This window comes from Leucoraja erinacea, chromosome 13, assembly GCF_028641065.1.
Source record: "Leucoraja erinacea ecotype New England chromosome 13, Leri_hhj_1, whole genome shotgun sequence".
Taxonomy (NCBI): Eukaryota; Metazoa; Chordata; class Chondrichthyes; order Rajiformes; family Rajidae; genus Leucoraja; species Leucoraja erinaceus.
In genome coordinates this window covers 39,874,893-39,898,101 of record NC_073389.1, presented here as the reverse complement: position 1 = coordinate 39,898,101, position 23,209 = coordinate 39,874,893, and the positions used below count along the sequence as shown (strand labels likewise).

At 41.6% G+C, this 23,209-nt stretch overlaps 1 protein-coding gene across 9 annotated transcripts in view; it reads right to left on the bottom strand.

Annotated features, from left to right (window-relative positions):
• The window catches only part of LOC129702909 (type 2 lactosamine alpha-2,3-sialyltransferase-like), a 70,862-nt gene that overhangs the window by 2,307 nt on the left and 45,346 nt on the right, over window positions 1-23,209 (bottom strand). For 4 of the 9 annotated variants that reach the window (XM_055644996.1, XM_055644998.1, XM_055644997.1 and 1 more), the window contains 8 exons: window positions 20,201-20,275; window positions 13,555-13,667; window positions 12,207-12,270; window positions 10,688-10,783; window positions 8,209-8,395; window positions 4,851-4,988; window positions 3,973-4,125; window positions 10-2,970 (listed from right to left, as the gene is read on the bottom strand). In XM_055644996.1, coding sequence (XP_055500971.1) covers window positions 2,881-2,970; window positions 3,973-4,125; window positions 4,851-4,988; window positions 8,209-8,395; window positions 10,688-10,783; window positions 12,207-12,270; window positions 13,555-13,667; window positions 20,201-20,275 — 916 coding nt within the window. In that variant the 3' untranslated portion in view covers window positions 10-2,880. Of the gene's footprint in view, window positions 1-9; window positions 2,971-3,972; window positions 4,126-4,850; window positions 4,989-8,208; window positions 8,396-10,687; window positions 10,784-12,206; window positions 12,271-13,554; window positions 13,668-20,200; window positions 20,276-23,209 lie in introns of those variants that run through there. The other 5 variants (XR_008724472.1, XR_008724473.1, XM_055645002.1 and 2 more) reach the window with 3 other exon arrangements.

Genomic DNA, 23,209 nt, shown 5'->3' with positions numbered 1-23,209 from the left:
ATTAATTAAGGTATTGTTAGGTAATGAAAATAACAAGAATAATGTATACTGAATAAACAGATAACCAGAAAAATAATAATTTTGAATATCTTTAAAGGTAAGATTGTACACAAACCACTGTTAGAAATTGAGAGGACCAAAGGGATTGCTCACATAGGAGCTGGCAATGATCCTACCTGATACAATGACCTGCTATGCCATTAAGTATCAGATAAAAAACACAGGATAACATGAGCTGGATTGTACAGTAATATTCTAAAAGAGGTGGTGACCTTGGAAGTTGTGAGAACACAAAGGTTTCTTTTAGTTTAGAGATACAAAGCGGAAACAGGCCCTTTGGCCCACCGAGTCCACGTTGACTGGCGATCCTCACACATGAACACTATCCTGCACGTACTAGGGACAATTCCTTTACACATACTCCAAGCCAATTAACCTACATACCAGTACGTCTTTGGAGTGTGGGAAGAAACTGAAGATCTCAGAGAAAACCCACGTGGTCATGGGGAGAACGTACAAACTCCATAATGACAGCACCCGTAGTCGGGATCGAGCCCGGGACTCTGGTGTTGCAAGCGCTGTAAGGCAGCAACTCTACCGCTGCACCACTCTATAGAAAAGTATGAATACATTACAGCAAATCACAACTATTGGGCAAAATGGTAGCACCAGAGGCACATGTTTATGGATTTGAGGCTCAGTGCAGAGATTCTACTGCAAAAAAAAATTCAGCACCAAAGTATAACCTTGAGCGTTTAAAAAGGTTATTTCTTCCAAATGTGCTGTTTAACTGTGGTGATTTTAAAGGACCGTGATGTGTAAGGCTTGACTGGCATATTCCCCTACTTTAGTTTCGAGATACAGCGCTTAAACAGGCCCTTCGGACCATCAACTCCATACCGACCAGTGATCCCCACACACTAATTCTATCGTACAGACACTAGGGACAACTTACAATTTTGCCGAAGCCAATTAGCCATAAAGCTGCGCATCTTTGGAGTGTGAGAGGAAACTGGAGCACCCGGAGAAAACCTACACAGGGCACGGGGAGAATGTACAAATTCCATACAGACAGCACCCGTACTCAGGCTCGAACCCAGGTCTGTGGCACTGTAAGACAGCAACTTTACCGCTGAGCCACCAATAATTGTCACAATAATTCCAATTACATTTAATTGATGGACTGTAGAAAGTATCCTGACAGGTTGCATCAAGGCCTGGTTGAGCAGTTCTAAAGCACAAGAACGCAAAAGGCTGCAGAGGAGTGGACAGAGGTCCTGGCTCAAGGCAGCAGCATCTACCATTTAGAATCCCCACCATTCAGTCCATGCTCTCTTCTGACTGCCAGACCTACACCACCTGGTTCATGAACAATTACTTTCCAACATGGCGGCACAGTGGCGCAGTGGTAGAGTTGTTCCTTACAGCACTTTCAGCACCAGAGACATGGGATCGATCCCGACTACGGGTGCTATCTGTACTGTGTTTGCATGTTCTTCCGGTGATTGCGTAGGTTTTCGACTTCCTCCCACATTCCAAAGACGTACAGGTACTTACTGGTGAGTAAGGAAATGCCGTGCCTTTACCACCTCAGGAAATTCAGAGTTTCTCTGAGGATCCTTCAGTACTTCTACTCGAGGGCTGTAGAAAGCATCTTGTACGGCAACATCACAATCTGGTTTGGGAACTACTCTGCTCAGGATAAGAAGGCTCTGCAGAGAGTAGTGCATTCGGCCGAACGCACTATGGGAACTACACTCGCCCCCCCCTGCAGGAACTATACATCAGAAGGTGCAGATCCAGAGTTTTGAACATGTAATTGACCGTTTTCTTCTATCCACTTAATTATATTCTCCTTTGACAAAACTCAGAATTGAATGTCTATTTTGGAACTCCAGTTTTTTAAATATATAATTGACAGTACGATGCAGAGCAGTTAACTGGATGTACATGTCCTTAGTAATTGATAAAAGGATTGCGACAACTCCAAATCTTCATTGAAACTAATTTTTATACAAAATGAAACGACAAATAATTGTACTAACATTTTCAAATTTAAGGCAGAAATGTTGCCATTACTTAGCAGGTGAGTCTACAAAATTCAGAATGGAATTAGAGCAAATTTGGAAAACAATTTACAGAACAATGCCAATAACAAAGAGAACAAAAAATATATACATCTCAAAAGCAGCTTGCAACAGTAAAGAGAAACATGAATGAACTTCACATGTTTGCTAGCTTTGCAAAGTGTTATGTAAATTGCTAATAGATAATTTTCTTCCAGGAAAATTCAAACATTTATTAATTATTTGAAACATTCACCATTTTATCCGAATTATAAATCTATTAAAACGTTTATTACAATTTAACTTAACTATAAGAGTGATTACAAAATAACTTTGCTCGAGAATTTTGCTTGGAATCACAAAATAAATTAACCGTGCCTCAGTCCTGAGCAGATAATATTCAAATCAAAATTACAACTTCACATAATCAGCAATCACAAACAAAATACATATATTCTATCATTTACAAAAACAAAGGCAATGTGCTGGTTAATTAAATCTTTTTAAAATGAGATTTCCAAAAGCAAAAACCCTCCTTCAACCACGACAATTTTTGTCAACGAATAAACCTTCTGACATCTATTGTTACATAGTCCATGATAGTGAACCTCAATACCTCAAGAGTACTTGCAGCTCCCACTTTTCCACAAGGAATTGTTTCAGTCACCTGTGCCAGATTTTTTTCAGTGATCCAAACATGAGTGCTTTGTGTTCCCATACAGGTGAAGGAAGCCCAGACAAAAGGAGTGGCTGTGGTTCCCTTTAATATTGATATCATAACAGTGTTGTAACGATCTCAATGTCGACGCTCCTTTCAATAAGATCCAGTCAAATCAAAAATTCTATTTGATAATTTCAACTTGTTCAGAAGCATTTGTTCAGCAGTAATGTTATGATACTGCGTCTGCAAAATCAACAGTGCAATTAATATCATGTTAAAACATGATAGTCCAACATATTTGATTGTATGATATTTCATAACATTTTCATCTATAATACATAAACTAAAAATGGTACAACTGCTTGATTGGACTCAAAATTACCCATGCTCAACTTTGCTTTTTTTTTCCAGGTAGAAGGCTTTCATTTTGGTAGAGCATCTCATCTTAAAAAAATGTATAAAAGGATTGCTATCAGCCCCCATCTTTTATGTAATATGCCCTTTGTACATAATGAAACGCAAGTGGACTTGTATTTCCAATTCATTTTTCCATTTCACCCCAGCATTAGCTTAAAAAAATGCAAGTGCATGTGGACTAGGTGGACCGAAGGCCCTGTTTCCATGCTGTATCTCCCTATCTCTGTCTGAACAAAAACAAATTAATTGATCTCCATCGCATTGATGTGTTTAGTAGTTAGTGGTAGAAAAAGCCTCAGCCGCTTGTGACCCACTCTTCATGGCATTTCAATGTAAACAGAGAAATTGTTTGATTCTGAAAGATATGACATTGAAGGAGGGAAATTGAGGGATATGGACCTTGCGCAGACAGTTGGGAAACGTTTAGATTAACACATGGTGTTCCTGTGTTGTTACTATTCCATGTTTTATGAGATTTCTTTAAATATATAAATTTTGTCAAGGAAAATAAAAAGCAAATATTGCAAGATTGTTCTGCATATTTATGTAATTTACAAGCTAGACTTTTCTGTATAACTACTTTATGTAATTTTATAAAGAGTGCTTACATGGACACAGCAATCCCAGACTACAGCCATGTCTTAGTTCCAATGCAAATAATTTACTGTATATCACATTTGCTAACCTCCGAGATCTCTGTAGCAGTTGCAAAAGGTAGAAAATATTCTATTCCCCCATTGTTTCCACTACTAAAATATCCTGTGCATCAATCTTATTATTAGCAGTTTCCAAAAGCTACAACAAAACTTGTTCTATTCAGGGACCTACTTTTTCCATGGTTGCCATGGTTTCATTGCCGTAATAATGTAAAGTGCCATTACGATTCTTAGCATCATACTTGAAGCCAGCTACATGAACTTCATCACACATGGTAAGTGCCATCGATAATGCAATGATCCCAGTTGTTGGATATTGAGGAGGCTGCCAGAAACAATAAATCTAATGTATTATAGTAGAATTAATAGAAAACATGAGCCTTACCATAGAATGACGTTTGCCGGATAAAATATTAGCTCGAGCAAGATGAAACCAAACTTCAGAAGCAGAGCAGAAAGCACAGCCACACAATACATTTAACACTGCCACCTGGGAATGAATTTCTAGGCACTTCAAATGTCAACAAAGGAGTGAAATGGATTTTTGATCCAATTCTGCTATGGATTATCATGGGCTGAACAACAAAGTTGCTCCCTACAGAGCCAACTTTAAAATTGACAGAGCTTACCAACAAACAAATTATGTTTTACTTTTGGGGTTCTTACAAGTTTCATTAAGTAAGCAACATGCTCAAAGTTGAGGTTCATGCACAAACAAAAAAGATTTAACATTGGGAGAGTGGATATTCTTTTGAGGAAGGGAAGCCATTTTATTTGGCATTCCTGTTACCAGAGGCTGTGCCAGAGAAATAGCTGTAATGGTATAATTAATATTATATTCACCCACCTTTGTATTCAATCATTAAATCAAAAAAAAAATTCTACTTTACGCAGAAATAATTACCTTTTGAAGTCATTTTAGTTTCCAACATTCGACAGTGCTCAGAATGTCCAACTTTAATAATTTGCTACAGACATTCCAATCTCACTCTCACTCTAGAATTTCATGCAGAACAAAGAGGAGTTGGAAGGAAAACAGAGCATATCTACCTTTGGCCATGCAACAACTTTCGGAAGATGCAGCAACTCAAAAGCTGCTTTCTGAACAACAGAAGGGTTTAGAACCCTAACTTGAGCTTTCTTGTAAATAAGTTCCAATGGTGGTTTCTTCCAGAAGCCTCGCAAGGACTGTAATCAAAATCACAAAGTATACTCATGTTAAATTTACATTACAGCATTCAATTCATTCACCTTAATCAGTGACAAGGTCAACTTTTTTGTTATCAGTGAATTCTGCAACATCTATGCAAGGGTCAGATTCAGTTATTCTCTATCTAACAGGTGGCACAGCGGTAGAGTTGCTGCCTTATAGTGCCAGACTACGGGCGCTGTTTGTACGCTGTTTGTACATTCTCCCCGTGATCGTGTGGGTTTCCTCCAGGTGTTCCAGTTTCCTCCCACATTCCAAAGACGTACATGTTGGTAGGTTAATTGAACCCAGTGTGTAGAATAGAACTAGTGCACGGGTGATCATTGGTTGGCGCAGACTCAATGGGCTGAAGGGCTATACCTCTAAACTAAACAAACCACATTTTCAACAAGCAAATACAAAAAAAAGATAGATGTTAAGTTACTCAGTGCTGCGTACAGTCCACATTTTTAATATGATTTGTTGAGTATTTCAGTAGCAACAAAATAGTGGATTGGTATCTAATCCCAGTGAGTAGTCCGTCAATTATTAGAAAATGCTGGGGTAACTCAGCGGGTCAGGCAGCATCTCTAGAGAAAATGGACAGGTGGCTTTTTGGGTCGGGACCCTTCTTCAGACCTTCAAAGAATGATCAAAGGACTGGGATTCAATTTGCCAGAAGAGTTTTGAATTATATTAAGGCAGAGGCATGCAGGAACCTAGCCAGATGTTGAGGGGGCTGTCTGTACAGAGTTTGTACGTTCTCTCCGTGACTGCGTGAGTTTTCTCCGAGATCTTTGGTTTCCTCCCACACTCCAAAGACGTAGATGTTTGTAGGTTAATTGGCTTGTCCCTAGAGTGTGTAGGACAGTGTTGATATGTCAGGATCATTGGTCGGTGCGGACTCGGTGGGCCGAAGGGCCCGTTTCCGCACTGTATCTCTAAACTAAATGCATAGGGTGAATGGGAGAATGGGTAATGAACAGTAAATAGTAGGCATAATTTGGTTATCAGAATAATAATAATAAATTTTATTTATGGGCGCCTTTCTAGAGTCTCAAGGACACCTTACAAAAATTTAGCAGATAGAGGAAAAACATGTAAGGGGAATGAAATAAATAGTAGAGACATGACTAGTACACAAAGTAAAGACAGAATTCAATACAAAACACAATATTGTAGTGCGTGGGTCTCAAAAGGAAGCACGAAGTCCAGTGTTTTGAGAGGCACCTTCTATTATGTTCCTCCCGGTTGTAGGGAAGACCAAACAAGAGAAAGATGGCACCCAAACCCCTGCCTTTAAATCCTCTGGCTAAGGGCCGCCTCCAGACTGAACCACTCCCGTGCCGAGGGGTTCGACGGTATGATGGCACGACCCTTGGGGGCCGCCACAATACGAGGCAATTAATGCACATATGAAAAGGGAGGGGGACGTGGGGCTAAGGATAGGCAGAGGTGAAGAGATGGGTCTTGAGGCGGGACTGGAAGATGGTGAGGGACACGGAATTGCGGATCGGTTGGGGGAGGGAGTTCCAGAGCCTGGGAGCTGCCCTGGAGAAGGCTCTGTCCCCAAAACTGCGGAGGTTGGACTTGTGAATGTTTACAAGATTGAGAATGACAATCAGTAATGGATGGGCTACCAGAGATGAATGCTAGACCCTCCAATATTTATCATCTATATTAATCTTCTTCTTATCGAGTCCACACACAAGATTAGAAGTTGTTCAGCCAGAGCTGAACACACTTCTCGGCATCTGCACAATGGCGTCTGTCTTGTCGTTTCTTGTGCGTGGTGGTGGAAGGAGTGGTGGAAACAGCGCCGCGAGGTGAACGCTCGCTCTTGCCTTGACCCCATCTATATTAATGAGTTGAGTGAATGGAAAGAGTTTATCATAGGCAAGTCTGGTAACGATGGAAAGATGGGTTAGCATAGTGAGCAAGAAGTTGGCAGATACTAAACAATGGAAAACATTTGAGGATATTCATTGTTGAAGGCAGAGAACACAAGACTACAAATTATGATGCTAAAGGCATCTACGGGACTCAAAATATAAAGTTAGCATGCAGTTACAGCAAGTCATTAGGCGCTTTAATGGAAAGTGCTGGAGGAACTCAGTGGGTCAGGTAGCATCTGTGGAGGGAATGGACAGGTGATGTTTGGGTTGGGACCCCTCAGCATCCACATATGCTGCATGACCTGCACTTTTCTGCTGCAGATTCTGAAGGGGACTGACAAGATGGATGCAGAAAAGGATGTTATTCCTCTGCAGTATCTAAGATAAAGCAGCATGGTTTCAAAGTAAAGTGCTACCAATTTCAGATGGAGGTGAGAAGGAATTTATAGTTTGAGAGTCACAATCTTTGGAGTTCTTTACCCCAGAAAACTGTGGAGTTGGAGTCACTGTATACATCCAAAGCACAGTCTGACAGACATGTAAACTACAAGGGAGTCAAGGAGTACAGAATGGGAAAGCAATGTTATTGAGCTGGAAAGCATTGCTGAAGGATGGTGCAGCCAACTCTGTTGACGGCTGGAAGATTGAATTAATATAGAGAGATGGAGAAAATGTTGTTAACACTGTGCAACAAATAGAAAACAACATGAAGGTGCTATAATTAGGGTCACTGCACCATCGGGATAGGTAGAAATAGGTTAATCCCATGAGAAATGATCACAGCTCTTCAAATCAACAGAATATTTAAGGGTCCGATGGAGAAGAGGTTGTAGAGGTGGAAGTTTGTATTGAAGAGCATGAAAACAGGCCATTCAGCCCACAATGTCCACATCAAACAGTAGATATCCATTCACAGTAATCCCATCTTCCAGCCTGGATGATTTAAGCGCTTATCTAGACTCTTCTAAAATGTTGTCTGCGATTCTTCCGATTCGAATGTTGGAATGAGGTGGCAGGACGATTTTAGCAGAACTTAAAAGGAATGGGGAAAGTAATTAAGGACCATTCACAACATCACCACAGGGATCAAGATCTCTGGGTGGGGGGGTTACAAGAAGGAAAAAAAAACAGTTCACGTGGCAACGAGGCTAGAAGTTAAAAAAGGGCATCATATTAACGCATTAAAAATCTGATTTTTGTGTGTCACAGTATTTACGACCCATGGCCATGTTCATGCAAATAAGTAAGGGAGCCCAATGATGGAAACCAGTTGGATCAGAGATGAAATATTATTCTTTTAAATGGACAATTTTAGCAAACTCACCACTCTCTTCTTTAAGAGCACTTCTTTTAACCATCGCAAATCCACAGTCTTAAAAGGAACAAAAACCATTGTAGTGTTGTCATCACGCGAGCTACGATCGATAAAAACAGATTCTGGGTAACACAATCGAAATGTTGTTTTATTCCCAACATCATTTTCGTATCCAATCACAGGGCCATTGTTTAATCTTAAATGAATCAGAAAAGGAGCAATGAGGCAAATTAATAACAGTAGCAATGGTTCAAAATCATCTCTCCCATCCTGAAGTCCCCTTGCACATTCTAATGACCAGCAAATAAACTGAAGATTTCTTCAATGAGATTTAATAATATGGCTGATGCACAGCATTTAATTTTAAAAAGTCAGCATGACCAATAAGCGGAGCATATCTTCAAAGTGCACCTTATATTCCAAAACTTAGTTCAGATCTCATTTCCTACAAGTAAACATATCATGCTGTACATCTTGTCTATTAGTTTTCAGGTTACCATTTTGATTGGCTACATGTCAATTACTAATGACTACTGCAAACCACCTCACAGATAAGTTACAAAACAACGTTCATAATTAGCTCATTCCAGCAACCTCTATTCAGCGCCCTCAATTAAAAATGAATTACATCTGCATTATACACAATCCTTAGGTTAAGAATGGCTACATTGTTCCCCTTAATCTTCAAGACTTATCTGACAATGATTTTACTCAATAAATATTAATTCTTGCAAGCGAATGGTACTTTTCTCTCTGAATTAGGCTCCAGTATCCAGAGTGTACATTGTATATGCAGCATCACAAATTGTATGATGCAAAACATCACCATGGTTGTACATCCAATGGCTTCTAAGCACATCAAACATGACGATATAATTTAACATAGCTACTGCGTTTTCAGATATGTTCATGAGTTCATGTTCATATGTTCATTTCTCATATACAGAATTATTATGCATCATGTAGAATGGTTGCATCATGTCCTTTGCTCAATTATACAAACTTCTCAAACCAGTGTGGCTACAACCTTGATATTGTCCACAACCCTCACATGTGTTTATATACCAAAATTGCTATCTCTACTTAAGGACAATACTCACCTTCATTTCAATTCTTGCAATATACTATAATCCAAATGTGTCTCCATCACTAATGATTAATTCCGATAGCACACAACAAAACCTTTTCATTGTACCTCGGTACACGTGACAAAAAACTAAACCTCCTCTGAGAAACAGCAAATAATTCAGAATTATCATGCTTTTCAGAGTCTGAATCACCTCCTAAAGGGCCTGTCCCACTTGGACGACCTAATCCACGAGTTTAGAAGACCCTAGATGAGTTGAAAAAAATGTCACGGTCGTGTTGACTCGCTAAAATAAAAGAGCTCCTACGACTATGTCTACAACCTCCTACGACTATGTCTGCGCCCTCCTACGACCCTCGCGACCTCAGTCCTGCACACCCAAGACCAACTACGACTAGCTACGAGTGGAAAAAAAAAATCACATGATAAAATGTCATGTTTGCATTTTTTTTCTCGGGCCAATTACCGACCCACGACTGCCATCACGACCTACTACGACCTACCTACGAGTAAAAAGTATCAATTCTTTCCATGCCAACATCTTTTTTAAGCTCGTGGACATTTTTTTTCAGGCTGGACAAAACGCCGCAACCTACTTGAGGCCACGAGTACGCGGAGACCACTCACGAGCATGAGGAAGAGTTACGAAGTTACGCAGAGGTCGCCAATTAGGTTGTGAAAGTGGAACAGGGGCTTAACAGTTCATTAATTTCTTCCACTAGAACTGCCCAAAACAAAATCAATTTGTTTAATTTCCTGCTCCTGGTTATTAAACTTCCCAGAGTCCCCTTTCTTTATCCATGCCTTCGGTCTCCTCTTAATTCTTCATCTCACTGAGAGCACCAAGCCATTCTTGGACATAAAAACAAGGTGCTATCACCTTACAAATGCCTTTTAAGATGCTGTTCCATTAAATTTTGCATGGTACAGCAAGAGGCACTCATGCAGAAAACTCAAAAAGCATTATCAACGCATAACACAATTGCAGTTTGTACAATTGTAGACCCTTCCAAAGATTGTTGATCTCAGCATTATGATTTACAGGAACCCAAAATTAACTAGAACCTCTTAAACTAAAAAAGCAATGTATTTTGTACAAAAAAGATAACAATTAAAATGTTGAAAGTCAGCAATGTTCCCAGGATAACAGGAATATGTGCAATTAGTAAAATTGGGATATGCACCTTGAAAAGAATAAGTTATTTTTGGAGCATTGGGAATTGTATTTATACTATTAGAAAACAATAACATCTAGCATAGTGTACTTTTAAATGAGAAATCTGAAATTAGCTGTACTTTTAAATGAGAAATCTGATTATTAAGCTTGAGAACAAAATCCAGTGGCGTCAATTAAACTAAGCAACTTGTTACATATGGCAATGTTTAACCAAACAAAAGTACCTGATGACAATATCGTAGGAGTTGATTTTTTTCCCCAAGTTCCTATTTCGAAGTACTGCCCCATTGCCAATGACAATACAACGCAGACAAGATAAGCTATTAAAGAAAGGAAAGCGGCATTAAAAACTACATTTCTGGTGTAGAAACAAGGAACTGCAGTTGCAGGCTTACAAAAAAGACAAAGTGCTGGAGTAACTCAGCTGTACAAAAAAGAAAAACACAGAATGATTAACTCAGCAGTCTGAATAAGGACCAGGTCTGAAACATCACCTATCCATGTTCTCCAGGAATGCTGCCTGACCCGCAGAGTTACTCCAGCACTTTCTTTCAGGTTGATTCCAGTGGTGGTAGGTTACATGGGGAGGGAGGGGGATTATGAGTGCACTCTGCAAAATTCAGAAGAGAGGAGATTTCATTGAATTCCATAAAAAAATTCCATGGTAGATGCAGAGTTCATAATACATCTGGTTGGGATATTTAAAACCAAGGGACATGGTAAATAAAATAAAACATTAGCCATTCGTGATTAAGATGAATAGAATTTTTTCCCACACAGCATATGAAATATTAAAACATTTCTGTCCAAAAGGGCGGTGGAGGCTCAGTTACCGAGGGCATTCATGAACAAATTGGTATCAAGCTAAAAGATCAGCAATCAGTTTATTGAACAATAACAGTAAAACAAGTACAGGGAGCAGAATGACCATGGCTTTTACTTTTTAATGTTCTAGTGCTTGCTCATTCCTACTCTGCCACCACCTCTTCCTATTCTTCCATTCCCCCAACTACACACCCCTAACTCCCATGAAGGGACCTCTATCCTTTTCCACATCAGAATGGCAACATTCTGTTGACTGCTGGTCCCCCGTGGCCAAACACAAGACCCGGCAGACCACGGCCTACTGTTGAGCCAGCCCCTGCTCGGAGAATCCAGCACACTGCAGCCTGGAAGGGGGAATCTGCTGAACTGACCCGTGCTCATACCCCGAAGATGAGAGACTGGTGAGGAGCAAGGCCAATTGGGAGAGCAGAGGGAACCAAGGTCCGGTCTACTGCGCCCTCGAGTTCAGTTGCGGGAGGCGCATCCAGGGAACAAAGGTGGATGGGGGAGGAGAGGCTTGTGGGTTCAATGGTCGATCCAAATGTCCAAGGACGGAGACAGTTGGAGGCCTGCAGCAGTCTGGGGCTTGGCCGGAATTGGCATCACTCATAGTACCTAGAGCGTGGACTGGACTCCGAAATTGGTGCCAAAACAAGGCACCTCTTGCATACAGGACGAGTAGACTATTTCTGTATTATTTGCTAATCCGGGATGTGCTTGGGTACGGCAAAATTCTACTGGGGCTGTATGTAAGAAAATAATTTCACAGTGCATTTGCACTTCACACATTTGACAATAAAAGCACCATTGAACCACATTATTATTTGATATGATTACAATTTTTATCTATATATAATCTGAAGTTAAATTGGAAACAATGTCATCAAAATAAAAGTTACACAGTGCAAGTTCACCCACTTCTTCAACTGATGTGGAAGATCACAGGTCTCCAAATTTTCAAGAATTGTTTTGAAATATCTTTCTAGAAAACAAATAAAGGAAAAATGACGTCAAAAAATTGGAAGAAGCATTCAGCCTTCAGTGTGCTGCCTTAGGTCACCCAAGGCATCCTCAAGCAAGGCCAGCAACAATTAAATTAAATGCAGCTGAGTATAAAAAGGAGATAGAAGTATATCTATTTAGTAAACCAAAGTAATCTGATGAACATTAGTGCTATATTTCTCCACAGCCACAACAATGTTAACTTGAGCACCAATGATAAAGTTTAGCTCCAACCTATACACGGTTTTAGTGTTCTATGATTTCATTTTTTTTTTGTTCTAAACATCATGTTATCTTTGTAACAATATACCACAATTATGTTGGGCTATGTTTTGTTCCACCTGTGCAATGTTATGCATTTTCTATGCAATATTTTAGCATCTGCAGTTCCTTGTGTCTCCAATTTTCAAATATTTATAGCTTTTCTAATTGTGTGGGCGGCGCGACCGACATCGCAGCGGCCACTGCAGTCCGTCTGTCTTTTATTTTTTGTCCCATTGAATGTAGTTTGTTTTGGTTTTTATATTGTTTTTAGCTGTGTATATGTGGAGGGCGGGGGGGGGGGGGACTTTTAATCTCTTCCCTGTATGGGTGACCTGACCTTTTCCCTGTGGGGTCTCCGTTGTCGTTGAGGCCTAGCACCGTGGAGCAGCCTCCAACTGGAACGACCTGGGGGCTCAAGTCACGGAGCCTGCGGACTTACTATCGTGGGGCTGGCCGGCTTCGGAGCGTGGAGAGCTGTGGTGACGCGCGGCTGTGACCAGACTACGGAGCTCGGAGGCTCCAGCCGCAGGTCCGGTGGACAGTGACATCGGGAGCTCGCGGGTCCCTGGTGGGAGACCGCTTTTTGGAGCTCCCGCAACAGCGACTTCTCCTGCCCGAGTTGAAGATGACCCGGAGCGGGGCCTTACATCGCCCGGTGCGGCTTTAACGGCCGCGGGACTTGCCATCGCCTGCCGGGGGCTTTAACATCGGGAGGTGAATGGAACACAGGGGAGAGACAAGACTTTGTCTTCCATCAAAGTGAGGAGGAGATTCACTGTAACAGATGTGTGTGTAAATTGTGTTGATTGTGTGTCTTGGTTCTTTTCTTGTTGTATGACTGCAGAAACAAAATTTCGTTTGAACTTCATTTGAGGTTCAAATGACAATAAATAATTGTATAATTGTCAAAGTTGACAATCTGTGGCCTGTACCAATCTTGTTTTTCCCTCTCAAAACAAATGACAGAACTATAACAGTGATCTATGTCTCTCAATATTACCTGTGCTCAATGTCCCAAACGGCAGGGTTTCTGGCTTGGCCAACGCATTTGCTGGCCAACTTTTGTGTCCGATGTCTGAAGAACACAAAAATGGGTTCTTGCTTTCAGATTTACTGAAACAAAAAAAAAAATAAAATCAAACAACTAAACCTTGCTAGTTTTCCATTTATACCATCATTTAGGCTCAGCAAGAACAAAATAAAACACAAACAATGCAACGATAGAAGAACAGCAGCTTTCTGGGCAATAAGAAAATCATACTTCACTTAGAAAGCAAAATGTAAAAACACATGCAAATCTACTAATCTCCTGGAAAATTATAAGTGATTATATTCCAATCCCAATGCCTCAGCAGTTCTTATTTACCCACATAACTGCCAAAATGTATTCGTAATTATCAGTTGCAGCCGATTGCTTTTGTATTTAACACAAATATATAGAGTCCAGCGAGGAATCACGCAGATCAGCAATTTCTTAGATCAGCAGATCAGCTCTTAGGGCTAACGGAATCAAGGGATATGAGGAAAAAGCAGGAACGGGGTACTGATTTTGGATGATCAGCCATGATCATATTAAATGGCAGTGCTGGCCCATAGGGCCGAATGGCCTAGTCCTGCACCTATTTTTAATTTATATATATATAACCATATAACAATTACAGCACAGAAACAGGCCATCTCGACCCTTCTAGTCCGTGCCGAACACATATTCTCCCCTAGTCCCATATACCTGCGCTCAGACCATAACCCTCCATTCCTTTCCCATCCATATAACTATCCAATTTATTTTTAATTGATAAAAACGAACCTGCCTCCACCACCTTCACTGGAAGCTCACTGCACAGCCACCACTCTCTGAGTAAAGAAGTTCCCCCTCATGTTACCCCTAAACTTCTGTCCCTTAATTCTCAAGTCATGTCCCCTTGTTTGCATCTTCCCTCCTCTCAGTGGAAAAGCCTATCCACGTCAACTCTGTCTATCCCTCTCATCATTTTAAAGACCTCTATCAAGTCCCCCCTTAACCTTCTACGCTCCAAAGAATAAAGCCCTAACTTGATCAACCTTTCTCTGTAACTTAGTTGCTGAAACCCAGGCAACATTCTAGTAAATCTCCTCTGTACTCTCTCTATTTTGTTGACATCCTTCCTATAATTAGGCGACCAAAATTGTACCTCATACTCCAGAATTGGCCTCACCAATGCCTTGTACAATTTTAACATTACATCCCAACTTCTATACTCAATGCTCTGATTTATAAAGGCCAGCACACCAAAAGCTTTCTTTACCACCCTATCTACATGAGATTCCACTTTCAGGGAACTGCGCACAGTTATTCCCAGATCCCTCTGTTCACCTGCATTCTTCAATTCCCTACCATTTACCATGTATGTCCTATTTTGATTTGTCCTGCCAAGATGTAGCACCTCACACTTATCAGCATTAAACTCCATCTGCCATCTTTCAGTCCACTCTTCCAACTGGCATAAATCTCTCTGTAGACTTTGAAAATCTACTTCATTATCCACAACCCCTCCTATCTTAGTATCATCTGCATACTTACTAATCCAATTTACCACACCATCATCCAGATCATTGATGTACATGACAAACAACAGTGGACCCAACACAGATCCCTGTGGCACCCCACTAGTCACTGGCCTCCAACCTGACAAACAACCATCCATCATTACTCTCTGGCATCTCCCATTCAGCCACTGTTGAATCCATCTTGCTACTCCACCATTAATACCCAACTATTGAACCTTCTTAACCAACCTTCCATGAGGAACCTTGTCAAAGGCCTTACTGAAGTCCATATATACAACATCCACTGCTTTACCCTGATCAATTTCCCGAGTAACCTCTTCAAAAAATTCAAGAAGATTAGTCAAACATGACCTTCCAGGCACATTGTTTCAATGAAGGAGAGTAGTGCAGACTAGATGTAACTAAACTTTGGTTTATTAAAAAAAACGTACATTTTAAAACTAAAATAAATCTATAATCGTTTAAATGATTAAGAAAGAACTGCAGATGCTGGAAAAATCAAAGGTAGACAAAAATGCTGGAGAAACTCAGAGGATGAGTTCTTCTGAAGAAGGGTCGCGACCCGAAACTTCACTTATTCCTTTGATCTATTACTGCCTCACCCGCTGAGTTTCTCCAGCATTTTTGTCTATAATAGTTTAAACGTCAGAAGCATTCATTTAGCTTAGAAAATGAGATTGAGTTTGCCCCATGTCAAAAACTTCAGATACTTTATGTAATGCTTCTACTCCACCCTCTCCTTCCTCCTCCCCCTCCCCCATTCCACGTGATGCCTTTCAAGGAAAGGACTGTTGATGGGAATGACATTCCCCTCACGTTCAACAACACGTTAAATCAAGGCACTTTTTTCCCCCTTATGGGTTAGCAGTAACTGCTGGAAGACCACACTGACTGTAATTTCTTGGTACACAAATAAGCATGAATGCAAAGGATCAAACATTTCCTATTATATGAAATGTAGCCTCAAGAATAGAAAACACAGATTAAGAGTAAACAGGACCGCCATTATCTACACATTCCCTTCCAATTCACACAACTCATGGCTTGAAAATATCTTGCCATTCATGCACCGTCACCCGGAATTAAAATTCTGTTGCTATGAAAGGATATGCAGATATTTACAAAAGATGATATTAAATTCTGCTATTGATATTAAATTGGACAAAGTTTATGGCAATTCCTATACACAATGCCGAGAACCTTCACAATGGCAAAGATAAAAATCAAGATTTTCGTTTCCAAGTGTAATTTCACTGCGAAGCAATATTGAAAATATATTTTAATGAATAGCTTGGTGTGTATAAGGATTTCAATTACAAAACAGGTTTTTAAAAGAAGAAACAGCAAAAGCTCATTTTCATAAGATGAAGATTTAGTATCATAAAATTAAGGTCAGCATAATCTCTAGTTGAATGAAAGCAGATGGGCAAGGGAAATAAAAAAATCCAGTTAGTAGAAACAAAGAATGACATTTAAAGAACAAGCCAAGTTTGGAAAAGATAGAAAGTGAAGAAAATTAAAGGAAATTATATGGAAACAAGATTGGAGTTGTAGTTCCAGCTGTGTATGAGTGTGAATGAGAAAAGAAAGTGAATAATAGATAGGCCTAGTACCTATGTTTAGAGAACTAATCATAAAAGCCAAGCGACAGAAATACAGGGGTGACACTGGCACAGCGGTAGAATTGCTGCCTTTGCACCAGAGGCCTGGGTTTGATTCAGGTGCTGCCTGCACAGAGATTGTACTTTCTCCCTCTCACCTCAAGGGTTTTCTCTGAGTGCCCCGGTTCCCTCCTGCATTCCGTACATGTGCAGGTATTTAGGTTAATTGACTTCTGTAAATTGTCTCCAGTGCGTAGAATCGAACTAGTGCATCGGGGAGGCACGCTGGGTCTCCAAAACCAAAAACTCAAGTACAGATTTTTGGTACTTTTCATGGATGTTAGCAAGCTACAACTATATGACAATTTCTTCAAAGCACAATGTACACCAGGAAAGCTCTAGATTGCTGCTATGTTTATGGGGTAAGGGAAGAATCCAATATCAATGTCCCACACAACAGGGTTTCCAATGTTTGGTTGCTAAGTATCAATTCCTGCTGCTAGGTATAGCAAGTACAACGCGATACCCCATTCATTATCCAGTCCATAGTTAACCTTGGCCAATGGTAACAGATAGTCTTCACTTCCTTGCACAGATCGCATCAAGTGGCAGCTCCCGAAAGAAGGCGCTTCAAAATGCCGTACAAATCATATTTTTTGCAGATTCTCTCTTCTGAAACCACAGGTTTAAGCAGGCCAGGTCCCATTGGTAAATGATATACAAAACATGGCTTTAAAATAAAAAGTGTATCCCAAGGGACGGCACGGTGATGCAGCAGTAGAGTTGCTACCTCGCAGCACCAGGGACCAGAGTTCGATCCTGACTACGGGTGCTTGTCCACCAGGTGGCGCCATACAATGGCAGCTTCGCCAACAGTCTGTCTTGTCCTTTTCTTTCTTTGTTGTTTTTAGTATGTTGTTAAATGTATGTTTTCGTATATCTTTAGCTTTGTATTATGTGGGGGGTGGGGTTGGGGGAAACTTTTAAAAATGCTCGACGGAGATACGATTTTTTTCCGTATCATATCTCCGTCCGCGCTGCGGCCTAACATCGAGGAGCTGGTGGCCTCTTGCTGGCGATCGACTTTGGGAGCTCCAACCGCTGGAGCCTGCGGACTCAACATTGTGGAGCTGGCGGTCCCTTTGTCAGGGATCGACCTTGGGAGGGGGGCGCGGCTCTGGCCAGCAGCGGCCTCTGCAGCCTGTCCGTGTTTTATTATTTTTTGTCTGTGTTTTTATGTAGTTTTTGTTATTTTATGTTGGGGTGTGTGTGTGGGGGGATGGGGGTGGGGTGGGAAACTTTTGAATCTCTCCCTGCACTGGAGACCCGACCTTTTCTCGTCGGGTCTCAGTTGTCGTTGAGGCCGCAACGAGGAGCGGCCTCCAACGGGAAGAAGCCGGGGACTCTGGTGCCGACTCACCGTTGCCGTCGCGGAGCTGGCCGAGACCGGAGCGGGTGGAGCGGTGGAGGAGCGCTGCTGCTGCTGCTGCCGCTGCTGCTGCTGCTGCTGCTGCTGCCGCTGCCGATGCTGCTGCTGCTGCTGATGCGAAGGCTGCTACTGCGGGTCTGCGGACGGCGGCACCGGGAGCCCGCGGATCCCTGGAGGGAGACCGCTTTTCGGGGCTCCTGCAACGGCGAATTCTCCCGCCCGAGTTGCGGGGTTGAAGAGCTCCTGGAGCGGGGCCTGACACCACTGCCCCGCGCGGCTGGAATGGCCGCGGGACTTTGCGAGCGCACACCGGGGGCTCCAACACCAAGACCCGGTGTGCGACCTCGCACCACCCGGCGTGGCTTTAATGGCCGCGGGACAATCGCCATCGCCAGCCGGGGGCTTTGACTTTGACTCTGACATCGGGGGGGGGGAGAGTGCAGTGGAGAGATAAGTTTTTTTGGCCTTCCATCACAGCTATGTGATGGATGTTTATGTAAAATGTAATTATGTTGTGTCTGGGGTCTATTTGTGTGTAATGTATGGCTGCAGAAACGGCATTTCGTTTGGACCTCCAGGGGTCCAAATGACAATTAAATTGACTCTTGACTCTTGACTCTTGGAGCTCCAATGGCGGGAGCCTGCGGACTTAACTGTGGAGCTTGTGGTCCCTTGGTTAGGGACAGACTTCGGGAGCTCCAACCGCAGGAGCTTCGATCTCCCCGATCTCGGGAGCTTCGATCACCCCGAGGCGGGAGTTTCGATCGCCGGCTGTGGGAGCTTCGATTGCCCCAACTGCAGATGGTTCAACTGCCCCGTCCGTGGGAGAATAAGAAGCAAATAAGATAAGACTTTATTGCCTTCCATCACAGTGAGGAATGTGAGGGAGCCGCTTTAGTGGATGTTTATGTTAACTTTTATGTAATTGTGCATCTTGGTGCTTTTTTCTAGTATGACTGTATGGCAAATCAAATTTGACTGTACCTTAAATGGTACACGTGACAATAAAGGACCATTGAACCATTGCCTCTACAGAGTTTGTACATTCTCCCCGTGATCTTGATTCATCTCACATTACAAAGACGTACAGGTTTGTAGGTTAATTGGCTTGTTATAATTGTAAATTCTCCCTAGTGCGTGTGGGATAGTGTTAGTGTGCGGAGATCACAGGTCGGCATGGATTTGGTGGGCCAAAGGGCCCGTTTCTACGCTGTATCTCAAAACTAAACTAGTTTTCATTATTTGTTTTCAATCCTACTACATTCTGCTTAGTTCCTTATTTCTGATATATTTTGTCAATCCAACCATTTCTTTGCTTTTTACCCTTATAGGCCAGAGGTTATTACTGATTAAGAAATTATGACTTCTGGTTGCTGTTAAAGCTACACCTCTTATGTAAACCTGAAGATAGAGATTCCCCATCTTAGATACAAAGCTCTCAATCTTTAGCTCAAAAATCATCCTTTTCTTAATCTAATATTTGGAAATAAGCAAAGGGTTTTATAACTTCTGTTTTTTTTAAGGTAAAGCTTAAAGGATGGTTTATTTTCAATCACGCCATTACTCAGGCTACAGTATAATTAATAATTAGAACTATTTGGAAATCCTCTTCAGTTCAGTATCTCACTCAGGAGAAATTTTGTTAAATTAAAATGCGTCAGGAAATGATCACAATGAATCAGCCATGATCACAATGAATGGTGGTGCTGGCTCAAACGGCCGAATTGCCTCTGCTGGCACCTATTTTCTATGTTTCTATGAAATGAATAGAAATTGCATTCAATATGTGGAAACTTTGCTGATGGAACCAAAGTCCCAATGTGTCAGATTATCGCATTTTGGTGTATTATTTTTGAATCAATTCTCAGTCAATAGCAAGTCCATTGCTCTTGAATGATCGATCAAGAATCAGTCCTTTTCCTTTACACACTTCCATGCAATTAGCATTCATTCTACTATGTTGTTGCATGCTCCGATTTGAAAATCTAGAATATTACTTCTCCGAAGACATGCGTATTCAATGATTTTAATCATTTAAAAAAAATATGTGGGCTACTTAGACGACTTACGTTGCTTCAACATCCTCTGTCTTCTTCACTCCAGCAAACGGCAGAAGCAAGGCGAAATTCCTACCGTAAACACCACTAGGAAATAAGGTTTGCAACATGAGTGATGCAGAAACATGACACTCATGCACCATCCATAAAAGCAACACCCTTTCTGCTGTAGATTTAACAAAAAAAAAAGAAAAGCGAAACGATCGCTCAGTCTGCGTTTTGTCTAGCCGATGTAAAGAGTCCACATCTTGAACAACGGATAGAGTAGTTGAGGTTGGAGGAGGTGCAAGTGAACCTCTGCCTAACCTGAAAGGACTGTTGGGGTCCCTGGACACAGTCGAGGAAGGAGGTATAGCGACAGGTGTTGCATCTCCTGCGGTTGCAGGGGAAGGGATGAGTTAACCAGGGAGTTGCCGAGAGAATGGTCTCTGCAGAGGGCGGAGGGGGGTGGAGATTGAAAGATGTGACAAATGTCGGGATTCCATTGGAGGTGGTGAAAATGTTGGAGGATTATGTGTTGCATGCGATAGCTGATGTGGTAAAAGTTAAGGACTTGGGGGACTCCTTCTCTGTTGCCACTAGGGGGAGGGGGAGCAAAGGCGGAGCTGCAGGGTACCGTGGAGACATGAGTGAGGGTCTCATCTATGATGGGAGGGGAACCCTGTTCCCTAAAGAATGAGGATATCTCGGATGTCGTGGTATGCAACACATTATCTTTGGCGCAGATGCGGTGTAGACAGAGGAATTGGGAGATGGAGATAGTCTCTGCAGGAAGCAGGGTGGGAAGAAGTGGAGTTGAGATAATTATCTCGCAGACATTTATCTTCTTTACAGGGACAATAGCACTGTAACAGGCAAAATATAAAGTGCTTTTTGTTTACTAGATCTATTCCAAAAGAAAAATCATATTTTAATCTCCTGCCTCCTGTTACATAGTGAATTTACACCTGATAAATCTATTTATTGCCTCCTCTAACATCCTTAAGTTCCACTTTGTTGGCCTATTTTCCCATCGTGCTTTCCCAGTGCACAAGCTCTTGGGTTAAACATATTACAATCTGTTTTTTTAAAATAATTTTCACAATTTTCGACATCAATTTCCTTTTGTATAAACCAGCATCTGCGGTGCCTTGTTTCTACATTATCTTTTGCAAGTTACAGAAGTAATTGCACATGCATGCACAGATCATGAGTTTAAAAGGGATAAAATCTCATGGCTCAGCAGCTAAAGTATTCACAAGACAATTGTTCCATCAAATACCGTGCAGCTTATTTTTATGATGCTATGTTCATGATTTGCCTTAAAAGCCATGGTCTTTGGTACAAATAGTACCAAAGATGTCTAAACTATAGCAAAATGAGAAAAACTATGCATAGTTTTCATGTGTAGGAAGGAACTGCAGATGCTGGTTTAAACCAAAGAAAGACACAAATGCTTGAGTAACTCAGAGGTATAGGGCAACGTCTTTGGAGAGAAGGAATGGGTGATGTTTTGGGTCGAGTCCTTCCTTCAGACTGACCCTTCTTCAGTTCTCCATTCCTTCTCTCCAGGGATCTGCCTGTCCCGCTGAGTTACTCCAGCGTTTTGTGTCTATTAATAGTTTCATTCTCCACTCAACACCATTCTGAGCTATATCTTTGACCTTCACTCTTGCTCCAATGATAACCAATGGAGCTCCAGGAGCAGCATCCTACCTTTCAAGTCATCCAAGGAGGGGGATAGACAAATCTGAGGAATTAAAGGTCTATGTGAAAGTGGAACAGAAGAGGTCAATACCCGAGGAAAATCAGCATCAACAAACACATCAAATGGCACTACAGGATTCACTAAAAAGGGACAGGCAGCCTATTCCTGCTCCTTTTTCTTGTGTCACTTTACTGCCATCAGAACATAATATTTAATTTAACAATTTCAGGTAACTATTTTCTCCTCACCCCAAAGTAGTGCTCACAATTAGTTTCACTTTTTTTTTTACACTTTGGTTTATCAAAGTAGTCATTAAGTCAAGTCAAGTCAAGTTTATTTGTCACATACACATACGAGATGTGCAGTGAAATGAAAGTGGCAATGCTCGCGGACTTTTGTGCAAAAGACAAACAACAAAACAACCAGACAGATTATAAACACAATCATAAAAACACACATATTCTTTAACAGAATAAATAATAGAAGGAAAAACGTTCTGTAGAGTTAGTCCCTGGTGAGATAGGCGTTTTCAGTCCGAATTGCCTCTGGGAAGAAACTCCTTCTCAACCTCTCCGTTCTCACTGCATGGCAACAGAGGCGTTTGCCTGACCGTAGCGGCTGGAACAGTCCGTTGCAGGGGTGGAAGAGGTCTCTCATGATTTTGTTTGCTCTGGAGTTGCACCTCCTGTTGTATAGTTCCTGCAGGGGGGTGAGTGAAGTTCCCATAGTGCGTTCGGCCCGAACGCACTACTCTCTGCAGAGCCTTCTTGTCCTTGGATGGTCTTGATCATCAATCTACCGCGTTGGAGATCTTTAAACTACCTTTAATCAGGCTTTAGTGTTCTTTAGTCTACATTAAACATGTTTCCATTTATCCCGTATCTGTACACTGTGGACAGCTTGATTGTAAACATTTATGGTCTTTTCCCTGACTGGATAGCATGCAACAAGACAGCTTTCCACTCTACCTTGGCACACGTGGCAATAATAATAATAAAACTAAAATTAAACTCTGGGCTGCACCCTATCACAGAAGGACATTCCTTACATTCTCTGCCCCCCTCTATTTAAAATCTAGTTGACTTCTGATGTATCTTGCATCTCCAGATAGGTGAGGTGAGAGGAATGGTGGGCAGATATGGTCAGGTGGAGGGACTTGGAGACGGAAGCCAGAAGATAAGTGGTATCAGATATAGTTTAAACTATATGTTTGACATTTAAGTTTGGAGTCAAAACCTTGGGCTTAATGGAAGAGAAAGCATTTGCAATCTTGGGCAAATGAGGGGGGGGGGGGGGGGGGGGGGGGAGGGGGGAGGGGGATGAAGGGGGAAATA